Source organism: Ascaphus truei, chromosome 17 (assembly GCF_040206685.1).
Source record: "Ascaphus truei isolate aAscTru1 chromosome 17, aAscTru1.hap1, whole genome shotgun sequence".
Taxonomy (NCBI): domain Eukaryota; kingdom Metazoa; phylum Chordata; class Amphibia; order Anura; family Ascaphidae; genus Ascaphus; species Ascaphus truei.
The window spans coordinates 13,261,728-13,274,407 of NC_134499.1; the positions used below are offsets into that span (position 1 = coordinate 13,261,728).

Here is a 12,680-nt window from a genome sequence, read left to right on the forward strand (position 1 = left end):
GCGCGGGGCCTCTGTAAGCCCTGCGCCCCCCTCAGAGAATCTCGCGCCCCCCAGGTTGGCGCACACCCCTGTTCTATACCGTCCCCCTGCTCCCCCACACTAGGAAGGTTGTAACTTACACCGTCAGCTTAATATCCTATTAAATACAGGACGTGGGGGGTTTCAAACATGATGCAAACATGCCGCTGAATATGTGTGTGTGTGTGTGTGTGTGCGCGTGCGTGTGTGTATATATGTGTGTGTGTGTGTGTGTGTGTGCGTGCCTGTGTGTATATATATGTGTGTGTGTGTGTTTGTGTGCGTGTGTGTATATATATGTGTGTGTGTGTGCGTGCGTGTATATATATGTGTGTGTGTGTATGTGTGCGCGTGCGTGTGCGTGTGTGTCATGTAACAATGGCTGGGAACCTTTTGAAAGAAATTAATAAGAAAATGAAGATGATATTGAGCGTATTTGGAAGAAACAAGACAATCTTTAAAGGGAACATCCCCCTGCGCCTCCCGAGGAAAGTGTTCCACCCGTGTATTCTGCCCGTGCTCACGTATGAATGTGACCCGTGTATTCTGCCCGTGCTCACGTATGAATGTGACCCGTGTATTCTGCCCGTGCTCACGTATGAATGTGACCCGTGTATTCTGCCCGTGCTCACGTATGAATGTGACCCGTGTATTCTGCCCGTGCTCACGTATGAATGTGACCCGTGTATTCTGCCCGTGCTCACGTATGGATGTGACCCGTGTATCCTGCCCGTGCTCACGTATGGATGTGACCCGTGTATCCTGCCCGTGCTCACGTATGGATGGGAACTCACGTACGGATGTGACCCGTGTATTCTGCCTGTGCTTACGTACGGATGTGACCCGTGTATTCTGCCCGTGCTCACGTATGGATGTGACCCGTGTATTCTGCCCGTGCTCACGTATGGATGTGACCCGTGCATTCTGCCCGTGCTCACGTATGGATGTGACCCGTGTATTCTGCCCGTGCTCACGTGTGGATGGGACCCGTGTATTCTGCCCGTGCTCACGTATGGATGGGACCCGTGTATTCTGCCCGCGCTCACGTATGGCTGTGACCCATGTATTCTGCCCGTGCTCACGTATGGATGGGACCAGTGTATTCTGCCCGCGCTCACGTGTGGATGTGACCCGTGTATTCTGCCCGTGCTCACGTATGGATGTGACCCGTGTATTCTGCCCGTGCTCACGTATGGATGTGACCTGTGTATTCTGCCCGTGCTCACGTATGGATGTGACCCGTGTATTCTGCCCGTGCTCACGTATGGATGGTACCCTTGTATTCTGCCCGCGCTCACGTATGGATGGGACCCGTGTATTCTGCCCAGGCTCACGTATGGATGGGACCCGTGTATTCTGCCCGTGCTCACGTATGGATGTGACCCATGTATTCTGCCCGTGCTCACGTATGAATGTGACCCGTGTATTCTGCCCGTGCTCACGTATGAATGTGACCCGTGTATTCTGCCCGTGCTCACGTATGAATGTGACCCGTGTATTCTGCCCGTGCTCACGTATGGATGTGACCCGTGTATCCTGCCCGTGCTCACGTATGGATGTGACCCGTGTATCCTGCCCGTGCTCACGTATGGATGGGAACTCACGTACGGATGTGACCCGTGTATTCTGCCTGTGCTTACGTACGGATGTGACCCGTGTATTCTGCCCGTGCTCACGTATGGATGTGACCCGTGTATTCTGCCCGTGCTCACGTATGGATGTGACCCGTGTATTCTGCCCGTGCTCACGTATGGATGTGACCCGTGCATTCTGCCCGTGCTCACGTATGGATGTGACCCGTGTATTCTGCCCGTGCTCACGTGTGGATGTGACCCGTGTATTCTGCCCGTGCTCACGTATGGATGGGACCCGTGTATTCTGCCCGTGCTCACGTATGGATGGGACCCGTGTATTCTGCCCGTGCTCACGTATGGATGGGACCCGTGTATTCTGCCCGCGCTCACGTATGGCTGTGACCCATGTATTCTGCCCGTGCTCACGTATGGATGGGACCCGTGTATTCTGCCCGTGCTCACGTGTGGATGTGACCCGTGTATTCTGCCCGTGCTCACGTATGGATGTGACCCGTGTATTCTGCCCGTGCTCACGTATGGATGTGACCTGTGTATTCTGCCCGTGCTCACGTATGGATGTGACCCGTGTATTCTGCCCGTGCTCACGTATGGATGGTACCCTTGTATTCTGCCCGCGCTCACGTATGGATGGGACCCGTGTATTCTGCCCAGGCTCACGTATGGATGGGACCCGTGTATTCTGCCCGTGCTCACGTATGGATGTGACCCGTGTATTCTGCCCGTGCTCACGTATGGATGTGACCCGTGTATTCTGCCCGTGCTCACGTGTGGATGTGACCCGTGTATTCTGCCCGTGCTCACGTATGGATGGGACCCGTGTATTCTGCCCGTGCTCACGTATGGATGTGACCCGTGTATTCTGCCCGTGCTCACGTGTGGGTGTGACCCGTGTATTCTGCCCGTGCTCACGTATGGGTGTGACCCGTGTATTCTGCCCATGCTCACGTATGGATGTGACCCGTGTATTCTGCCCGTGCTCACGTGTGGATGTGACCCGTGTATTCTGCTCGTGCTCACGTATGGATGGGACCCGTGTATCCTGCCCGTGCTCACGTATGGATGGGACCCGTGTATTCTGCCCGTGCTCACGTATGGATGGGACCCGTGTATTCTGCCCGTGCTCACGTGTGGATGTGACCCGTGTATTCTGCCCGTGCTCACGTATGGATGGGACCCGTGTATTCTGCCCGTGCTCACGTGTGGATGTGACCCGTGTCTTCTGCCCGTGCTCACGTATGGATGTGACCCGTGTATCCTGCCCGTGCTCACGTATGGATGAGACCCGTATATTCTGTCCGTGCTCACGTATGGATGTGACCCGTGTATTCTGCCCGTGCTCACGTATGGCTGTGACCCGTGTATTCTGCCCGTGCTCACGTGTGGATGTGACCCGTGTATCCTGCCCATGCTCACGTATGGATGTGACCCGTGTATTCTGCCCGTGCTCACGTATGGATGTGACCCGTGTATCCTGCCCGCGCTCACGTATGGATGTGACCCGTGTATTCTGCCCGTGCTCACGTATGGATGTAACCCGTGTATTCTGCCTGTGCTCACGTATGGATGTGACCCGTGTATTCTGCCCGTGCTCACGTGTGGATGTGACCCGTGTCTTCTGCCCGTGCTCACGTACAGATGGGACCCGTGTATTCTTCCCGTGCTCACGTATGGATGTAACTAGTGTATTCTGCCGGCGCTCACGTATGGATGTGACCCGTGTATCCTGCCCGTGCTCACGTATGGATGTGACCCGTGTATTCTGCCCATGCTCACGTGTGGATGTGACCCGTGTATTCTGCCCGTGCTCACGTGTGGATGTGACCCGTGTATTCTGCCCGTGCTCACGTATGGATGTGACCCGTGTATCCTGCCCATGCTCACGTGTGGATGTGACCCGTGTATTCTGCCCGTGCTCACGTGTGGATGTGACCCGTGTATTCTGCCTGTGCTCACGTGTGGATGTGACCCGTGTATTCTGCCCGTGCTCACGTGTGGATGTGACCCGTGTATTCTGCCCGTGCTCACGTATGGATGTGACCCGTGTATCCTGCCCGTGCTCACGTGTGGATGTGACCCGTGTATCCTGCCCGTGCTCACGTGTGGATGTGACCCGTGTATCCTGCCCATGCTCACGTATGGTTGTGACCCGTGTATTCTGCCCGTGCTCACGCGTGGATGTGACCCGTGTATTCTGCCCGTGCTCGCGTAAGAATGTGACCCGTGTATTCTGCCCGTGCTCACGTATGGATGTGACCCATGTATTCTGCCCGTGCTCACGTCTGGATGTGACCTGTGTATTCTGCCCGTGCTCACGTCTGGATGTGACCTGTGTATTCTGCCCGTGCTCACGTCTGGATGTGACCTGTGTATTCTGCCCGTGCTCACGTCTGGATGTGACACTTGGACCCCAATGAGAAGATAATTTAGAAGCTTCAGACAACTCCAAGGGGTATGGAGAGATGCATTCTGGGTATTACCCGAAGAGACAGGAAAATAAATAAAATAGGAGTTTGAAAGCAAACAAAAGTCTGTGACATCATCCCAAGGGGGAAGAAATTAAAATGGTGGTGGGTCGGACACATCGCAAAAAGAAATTACCTTTGTTGGATAAAGATGGACAAATGACTACAGGGAACAAACGAAAAGAGAACCCGCTCTACGTAGAATGACCAGAGGGGACACACACACACACACACACACACACACACACACACACACACACACACACACACACACACACACACACTAGGGCAAGTGATTAATGGACAACGGAAAGAGAACACCGATGGAGCATAGACACTGCCAAATGGATAAGGCCCGATGTCGTGCACTCCGTGCCTGTGTGTGGGAAAGTAACCTTACACACTCATGATAAGCAGTGAGAGGCAGTGGTACTGGTCCTATATGTATTGCATAATTAGTCAATTTAAAATATCCATTTAATTGATATACATTAAAATATTAGGGACCAGACTGTGAAGAATGTGGTGAGTGCAATAAAAACATATTAAATGACAACACTGTGTGCTTATATCCTGTAGAGGCGTGTAATAGCCAGCGTGATGTGGCTGGTGGATAAATGCCAGTAAATGCCCCTAAGGCACATGGGGGGGGGGGGTGGAAAGGGGCCGTAGGGGTATGTCATTGAGGGATAGGGCAAGCGGGACTATGTGATCCTTCTATTAGGCATGTTTACATCTGTGGAATACCCTCGCAGGGTCAGTACAGATTGGTTTATAGGGACCTGTATTTTTCTCTCCCTCCCCCTGTGTGTACTTTTTTGAGGGCTAGTTCATGCAGGGTTTTCACCTAGACACCCGCACTTACCCAGTGTTGACACACTTATCCATTGCTATTTATTGGATTATATGGATAAGTTTGTTGAGCAACGCAATGCAGCAATAACACACATCTATTGCCTATGAGATCTGCTCACCATGGAGCTATAGCACTTGGCGCTGGCCCCATACCATCGATATCAGCTGTTTGTTTACATACATGCTCCTATGGTCCCGACATCACCTAATTGTTTAGGCTGTGTGTGACGGTCAGGGGGTAACCAGGCTCAATAATAAAGGTTAAGCCCACTTGGTTACCCCTGACCTGTGTCCTGGGGTCCTAGAGTGTCAGCTCTTGGGCCCGGGCATTGTGTATGCATTACTGTGACTGTGTGCAAAATATGCGACAATTGCCCTTTTTTGTGTTTTACCTTTTCCAGAGGTGCTGGGACCAGGAGATTTTCAGGAGGTAAGTTTCAGGGTGGGTTTGCCGGAGAAAGTCTACAGATTGTGGCTATGTATCGAAGTTCTCAAGTTATGAGTTACCCCAGAAAAGTATCTGGAAACCAAGTGAGATTCTCGGATACATAGAAGCCCAGTGCTCTGGTCAGACCCATCCTGAAAACGTTCTTGCGACTCACCACTAGGACGTCCTGCTTCAGCATAAACCAGGAAAAGGTTAAATGAGGCACTGGACTCCCTAGGGATAAAGGGACACAGCCCAAGTAATGCCCAGGTACCCTGAATCCAGTATAGGGGTCCAGGGGGTTACTCCAGTCAGGTATCAGACTGAGAGGGTTTTATTAAGATAAGGCTGTGCGAGATTTAAAAGTGAAGTTAAAATGTTTAAAGAGCCAGTTGCTGTGTGTAAGAAATGAAAACTAGTGTAAGGGGAACAGTTTAGGTTACACTCTATTTCATACATCAAAAAAACTAACATTTTAGCAGCAGAATGAACGAGTATATTTTTAGGCAGCAGTGTTTTAAAATATGTTTAAACTTTATGCATTAAATCAGACTCAGAGGGGGGCCTATGGCTACAAGATCAAAGGGACATTTGTCCTAGAGGTGTGATCCCTTTTGTTAGCAGGAAAGGCTAAATGAAGCACCGATATCCTCAATTCAAAGGGTCCCTGTAACCTAGCCCAGACTTAGTGGCATGGAGCCAGTGGGGGTTTGAATAGTGAATGAGCAAAGATGGTGGTTTTGTGCACATGCTCTCTCACTGTTCTGCAGCCAGAGAGGCCAGATGTGCGAGTGGACAGGGATGAAATTCCCACGCCACTGGTTGGAGGGCAAGCTGTGAAACTGCCTCTCCTAAAAGGGTATGACAGCTAGCCCCATCCCAGAACTCTCTCTGTTATGGTTCCATCTAAGTTCCATCTTGTAAGAAGTTCCCAGAATTCCAAGCTCTGAGTAAGTCGTCTAAATTTCTCAGAGGCTAAGGCCTCGGTCCCGCTGCGCTCGTTGGCGCGGGCGGCCACACGCGAGTTCCACACCAGCAGGGGAATCCCCACCGAGCCAGTCCCGGTCCCCCCTGGCGGTACAGCGCACTACACGCTGTGGCGCGTCAGCCGCTATGAGACACAAGGGAATGGTGTTTCCTAGCGTTGACGCGTCACGTGGTGTGGCTGTGAGCCAATGGGGAGGGGAGGCTTCGGGAGGAGGAGACGCTTCGGGGAGCGGGGAGGTGTGGAGTGAAAGCAGCGTGAGTGCCTGTCTGTGTGTGTGTCTGAGTGCGTGCCTGTCTGTGTGTGTGTGTGTGTGTCTGAGTGCGTGCCTGTCTGTGTGTGTGTGTGTCTGAGTGTGTGCGTGAGTGCCTGCCTCTGTGTGTGTGTGTGTGTGTGTGTGTTGCTTACCATCAGCAGCACCAGCCCGAGTCCGTGGAGGGAGGTGGGGGGGGGGGGGGGGGGAGAGTAGCGGGTCCCTCCGCTGAAGCCACGCCCCCCCTCCCTGTCAAACCTCCCACTCCCGCCCACCGCCCGCTCCGGCTCCCGCTCCCTACAGACCGCATATCGCGGTCTGTGTATGTCAGCGCGCCGCCTGTATGCAGTGCGGGCGCGCTGACTCTGGGAGCGGGGCCTTAGCCTAAGTGTCCAGATACAAAGTCTCCAGCAGAAAGAGGTGACTTGAAGGAAAAGTTGCCTGGATTATCTTGCTGTTTGTTTGCAACTAGGAAAGATTAGTTTTGTATCCCAGTTTCCAAAGTAAGTGTGTCTTTCTTCTGTATTTTGTGTAATATTGTGTGTCTGCCTATTTAAGTGAATAAATTACAAATTTATTTAATCACTCGTTTTGCTCAATGAAATTATCCTGGTAATTAAGGTGTTAAAAGCTTGGTCTCCTGGGACACTGTGCATAGTATATACTACTATCACGGTTGCTGTTCGCTGTCTTGGGTCACTGTACCCTTAGCCGTATTGGCTAGCATTTACTGGCATTTATGCACCAGCCACACCACGCTGGCTATTACACGCCTCTACAGGATATAAGCACACAGGGCTGTCATTTAATATGTTTTTATTGCACTCACCACATTCTTCACAGTCTGGTCCCTAATATTTTAATGTATATCAATTAAATGGATATTGTAAACTGACTAATTATGCAATACATATAGGACCAGTACCACTGCCTCTCGCTGCTTATCATGAGTGTGTAAGGTTACTTTCCCACACTCAGACACGGAGTGCACGACATCGGGCCTTACCCGTTTGGCAGTGTCTATGCTCCATCGGTGTTCTCTTTCCGTTGGACAAATGACCACCATCATGTTAGAACGAGGAGCGCTACTTTGAACATCCATTTACTAATTCAATGAGCATTCTGGATTGGACTGCCCTCCAAGATTAATTATCAGCTTGATGCAAGGACCAGCATTGCCTGGATTTATCTCTGCAACTCCCGTACTATACTATTTATGTTAAACATCGGGACGGATGGAGTAAACCAGGGGAGCGCAATCTTTTTCCCCTGCGCCCCGCTGCCGGCTGTCCTGCTCTCCACGTGCCCCCCTCCCTCCTCCTTACCGTGGTTGGCGCCGTATGGGCGTCATACGACCCAGCGGCGTCGTTTGACACCGCGTCTTAGAATGCCAGCCGAACCACGGTGGCAAGGTTTACGGAGGCTTTCGCCACTTCCCCGACACTTAATTTAAGTGCCTTCGGGAAGCGCGCGGGACCTCTGTAAACCCCGCACCCCTGGCAGTTAATCTCGCGCCCCCCCAGTTTGCGCACCGCTGGAGTACGCGATGTGACGACAGGGGCAGCCAGGCCAGCACATTAAAGGTTAAGCCCGGCAGTTGCCCTCGTCAAGATGGATGCCTGTTACAGGCTAAAGTAGTGAACGTTGAGGCGCCCGAGTGCAGAATTTCCAGTTTTAGGGTTTAAACCGGAAACCACCTATTGATCACCTTGCACTTCCCGACAAAACCGATAAGCGGAAACGAAGCTCCTTTTTCTATCGAGTTCCACCTCTTGTAACCAGCGCGCATGCGTGGCTGTTTTGGTTTCTTTGGAAATTAAGAATTGTATTTTTAATCGGAGTCTTTGAATAAAAGGGAGCACTTGTCACCCAAGGGTTTGTTCAAACCCAACCCACCCTGTCCTTGTTAGAGACAATAAAGATAAGGGGAAGAGAGGGACTTTGCCTGTGCAAACTCCTGTTCAGCCGATAGGGGCCTATTGTAGAAACTCAGAAGTGGTTATTGCCAAACCGGGCGGTGTGACGCGTTCACAAGAAGCGGAATGAAATGTGAGAGAAACCTTTATCCTCTATTGCAAACCGCATCTACTAAACGGTTTCTATAACAAGTGCCAGGCGCCCGCATTGTACGCGCGGTAGAAGCGGAGTGACCTGAGCTGGTGCTAACTCCGTCCCCAGTCTGACTGGTGGGTTTTGCTCGCTCAGACAAACCCATATTTCAGGTTCTGGATGTAACTCGCACAATCCCGATCTCGCCAGCCTGGAGGTGGCGGGGGAAAAAAAAAATGGACGTTTTTAGAAGAACTTTGCATAACGGAGCTACGAGAATAGGGCAAAAAAAATGCAAGTTTGAGGCTTTTTTGACAAACTGATCGGATTGGCAGAGCCGGAGTGAAGCCGCTTATAAAAACAAAAAAACAGTGTAGACGCGGTTTAAACATGCGAGAAGAACTTACAGAATAGCAAAGCCTGCCGCTCCACCTCTAAAAAGTGCACTTTAGTAGGGGTTTGTCACACTTCAGAGCTACTAGAATAGCCGGATACTGATATCACACAATATGGAGCAGACGGAGGAAACAAAACCGCTCCCACGTCGCCGATCACCGTGTTTACAGAAGTTTGGGGGTTTTGTAAATGATTACTGAAATACTTGCAGATATCCGACTTTTGCAACGCTCCACGTCCCTGATATTGAGCACAAAAGTTTTACTACCTGAAATACCTACTCAGTACATCAAAAACATACCGCGTCCCGCGGGCAGTATGAATCTCCTGGGATATTGGGAAATTTGGGAATATTTAAGTGGAACAATGTGCCAGTAACATTTGTGAGCTATAAATTATTGGATAATCTGGCACTGTAATGAAAGTCTGGTGCGACACTGGAAGATATATATTTTGTGCGGGCTGTAGTAAAGATGTCAGACGCAAGGTTGTTATGATCAGATTATGGATCAGTGCAGCATATACGTGTTATTAAACGGGCCTTTTGTATAAAGGGCTTTCAGTCTATCATTTCATTACCAATTAGTGTTAGTGGGAACGCATCTTAAATGCTATTTGGGGTCCTTCATTTCATAATGAATTATAATACAGGTAGTACTCGCTATCCAACGTTTCACTTTACAACGAATGGCATATCCAACGCTTTACAATGCCACCCTGTGGGCCGTTTTTCGACGCCAGAATGCGTTATCCGACGCTCACCGCCACTGATTAACGTGGGACTCCTTACAACGGTGTCACTATCCAACGCTACTTCCAGAGCGGATTCCGTTGGATAACCGAGGACTGTCTGGATGTAGACAAAGATAATAAATAGTAGTAAAAAAAACCAAGTGGTATTTTTAGCTTTTGTTTATGGCTAGAATCCATTATAAACCCCATAGTCACATTGATCCTTATAGGGTTATCCTATTAAAAAAAATAGGACAGCTACAGTAGCATTTTATAGGGTGCCTATGGGAGAAAAGGTTGATCCCACTAATGTCTATATTGGCAGATGATGTTTGCATGTGGGAGATAACCCTTTGATACTCATCCCATGTCTGTGTTATCTCATTTAGGGCTATAGGATAAATGGGGCTTTTAGGATGATTTCCCAGATTATGAAGAAACTGTTCCCACTAACTGATATTTGCCAGAAGGATGAGCCTGGCTTCCTTTAAATGAGTGTGTGAAGAAGGGGAATTCTAGTCTGCTATAGGGTGATCCCATTCAAATCTACCCTGATGCACAGGAGGGTGACCCCATGCAAATCTACCCTGATGCACAGGGAGGGTGATCCCATTCAAATCTACCCTGATGCACAGGGAGGGAGATCCCATTCAAATCTACCCTGATGCACAGGGAGGGTGATCCCATTCAAATCTAGCCTGATGCACAGGGAGGGTGATCCTGGCTTTTAATAACGGGGATCCCATTGCAGCATACTGTATGGTCTGTGTAAGGCTGGCTACATCTGCAGGGTTTATGCACATTGCAATATGGATGGATATAAAATACAAGCCATGTAGTCACAGAGCCCTTTGCATGATCACAGATAAAGGGCCAGATCTGTGCGCAGCTGCAGGGTCTGCTCCCTGCGCCATCCATGCAACCCACAAGTCACCCGGACAGCAAAAGCCCCTATTCCGGCTGCCAACCCCATAACAAAGCCCCGTTATTCCCCCAATATCTCACCTGGCAGCTTCAGCGCTCTGGACAGCACTGTAGACATGATGAATGAATAAAATACGCATGCGCCGCGCAAGCGGTTCTGGGGGATGTAGTTTCTGGGCTGGGAGTGAAGCGCAGCGCGGAGGTGCGCATGCGCCGCGCAAGCGGATCTGGGGGATGTAGTTTTTGGGCTGGGAGTGAAGCGCAGCGCGGAGGTGCGCATGCGCCGCTGGGGAGTGTAGTTCTGGCTAGGGCGCACTCTCCCTCATTAATGAGGCAGTCTCAGCCTCAGCCACCAGAGGGCAGCCTCACTCAGAAGGGAGTCGCAGTCTCACTTAACGAGTCAGACTCATTAGTAGGCAGACGCAATTATTAGTAGACAGCCTGACTCAGAAAGTTGCCTCACTCATTAGTAGACAGTCTCACTTAATGAGTCTTATTCAGTAGACAATCTCAATTATTAGTAGACAGTCTCATGCATTAATAAGCAGTCTCACTCATTAGAAGACATTCTCAATCAGAGGTTAGTCACACTCAATGGAAGGCAGTCTCACTCAGTAATAGATAGTCTCAATTGTTAGTAGAGAATATCATTAAATAGAAGACAGGCTCATTCCTTACAAGACAGTCTCACTCAGAAGACAGTCTTGCTCATCAGAAGGCAGTCTGATTCCTTAAAAGACAGTTTCACTCATTCGTAGACAATCTCATTCATTAGTATACAATATCATTCCTTAAGACAATCTCATTTATTAGGAGACAGTCTCATTTGTATACAGTCTCATTCCTTAAAAGACACTTCCTCATTAGAACAGTGTCCCTCGTTAGAAGACAGTCTCACGCATTAGAAGACAGTCTCACTCATTAGTGTAGTCTCACTCATTAGAAGACAGTCTCCCTCAGTGTAGTCTAACTCATTCGTGTAGACTCACTCATTAGAAGACACTCTCACTCATTAGAAGACAGTCTCATTCATTAGAAGACAGTCTCATTCATTAGAAGACAGTCTCCCTCACTAGAAGACAGTCCCTCATTAGAAGACAGTCTAACTCATTAGTGTAGACTCACTCATTAGAAGACAGTCTCACTCATTAGAAGACAGTCTCACTCATTAGAAGACACTCTTACTCATTAGAAGACAGTCTCACTCATTAGAAGACAGTCTCAGAAGACACTCTCACTCATTAGTGTAGTCTCACTCAGAAGACACTCTCGCTCATTAGAAGACACTCTCGCTCATTAGAAGACAGTCTCACTCATTAGAAGACAGTCTCACTCATTAGAAGACACTCTCGCTCATTAGAAGACACTCGCTCATTAGAAGACAGTCTCACTCATTAGAAGACAGTCTCACTCATTAGAAGATAGTCTCACTCATTAGAAGAGTTTCACTAATTAGAAGATAGTATCACTCATTAGAAGACAGTCTCACTCATTAGAAGATAGTCTCACTCATTAGAAGACAGTCTCGCTCATTAGAAGACACTCTTGTTCATTAGAAGACAGTCTCACTCATTAGAAGACAGTCTCCCTCATTAGAAGACAGTCTCGCTCATTAGAAGACACTCTTGCTCATTAGAAGACAGTCTCGCTCATTAGAAGACAGTCTCGCTCATTAGAAGACAGTCTCCCTCATTAGAAGACAGTCTCACTCATTAGTGTAGTCTCACTCATTAGAAGACACTCTCGCTCATTAGAAGACAGTCTCACTCATTAGAATACACTCTCACTCATTAGAAGACACTCATTAGTGTAGTCTCACTCGTTAGAAGACAGTCTCACTAATTAGAAGACAGTCTCGCTAATTAGAAGACAGTCTCGCTCATTAGAAGACAGTCTTGCTCATTAGAAGACATTCTCGCTCATTAGAAGACACTCTCCCTCATTAGAAGACAATCTCCCTCGTTAGAAGGCAATCTCCCTCGTT

At 49.3% G+C, this 12,680-nt stretch overlaps 1 protein-coding gene across 3 annotated transcripts in view; it reads right to left on the minus strand.

The window, feature by feature from the left end:
* The window catches only part of FAM234B (family with sequence similarity 234 member B), a 44,886-nt gene extending 34,023 nt beyond the window's left edge, over positions 1-10,863 (minus strand). For 2 of the 3 annotated variants that reach the window (XM_075573982.1, XM_075573980.1), the window contains exon 1: positions 10,778-10,824. Coding sequence is in view for 1 of the 3 variants with exons in the window: in XM_075573983.1 (XP_075430098.1) it covers positions 10,778-10,814 (37 nt within the window). In the remaining 2 variants the exon portion in view is untranslated. Of the gene's footprint in view, positions 1-10,777 lie in introns of all 3 variants that reach the window. The other variant, XM_075573983.1, reaches the window with a different exon arrangement.
* Positions 10,864-12,680: the final 1,817 nt, after the last annotated feature.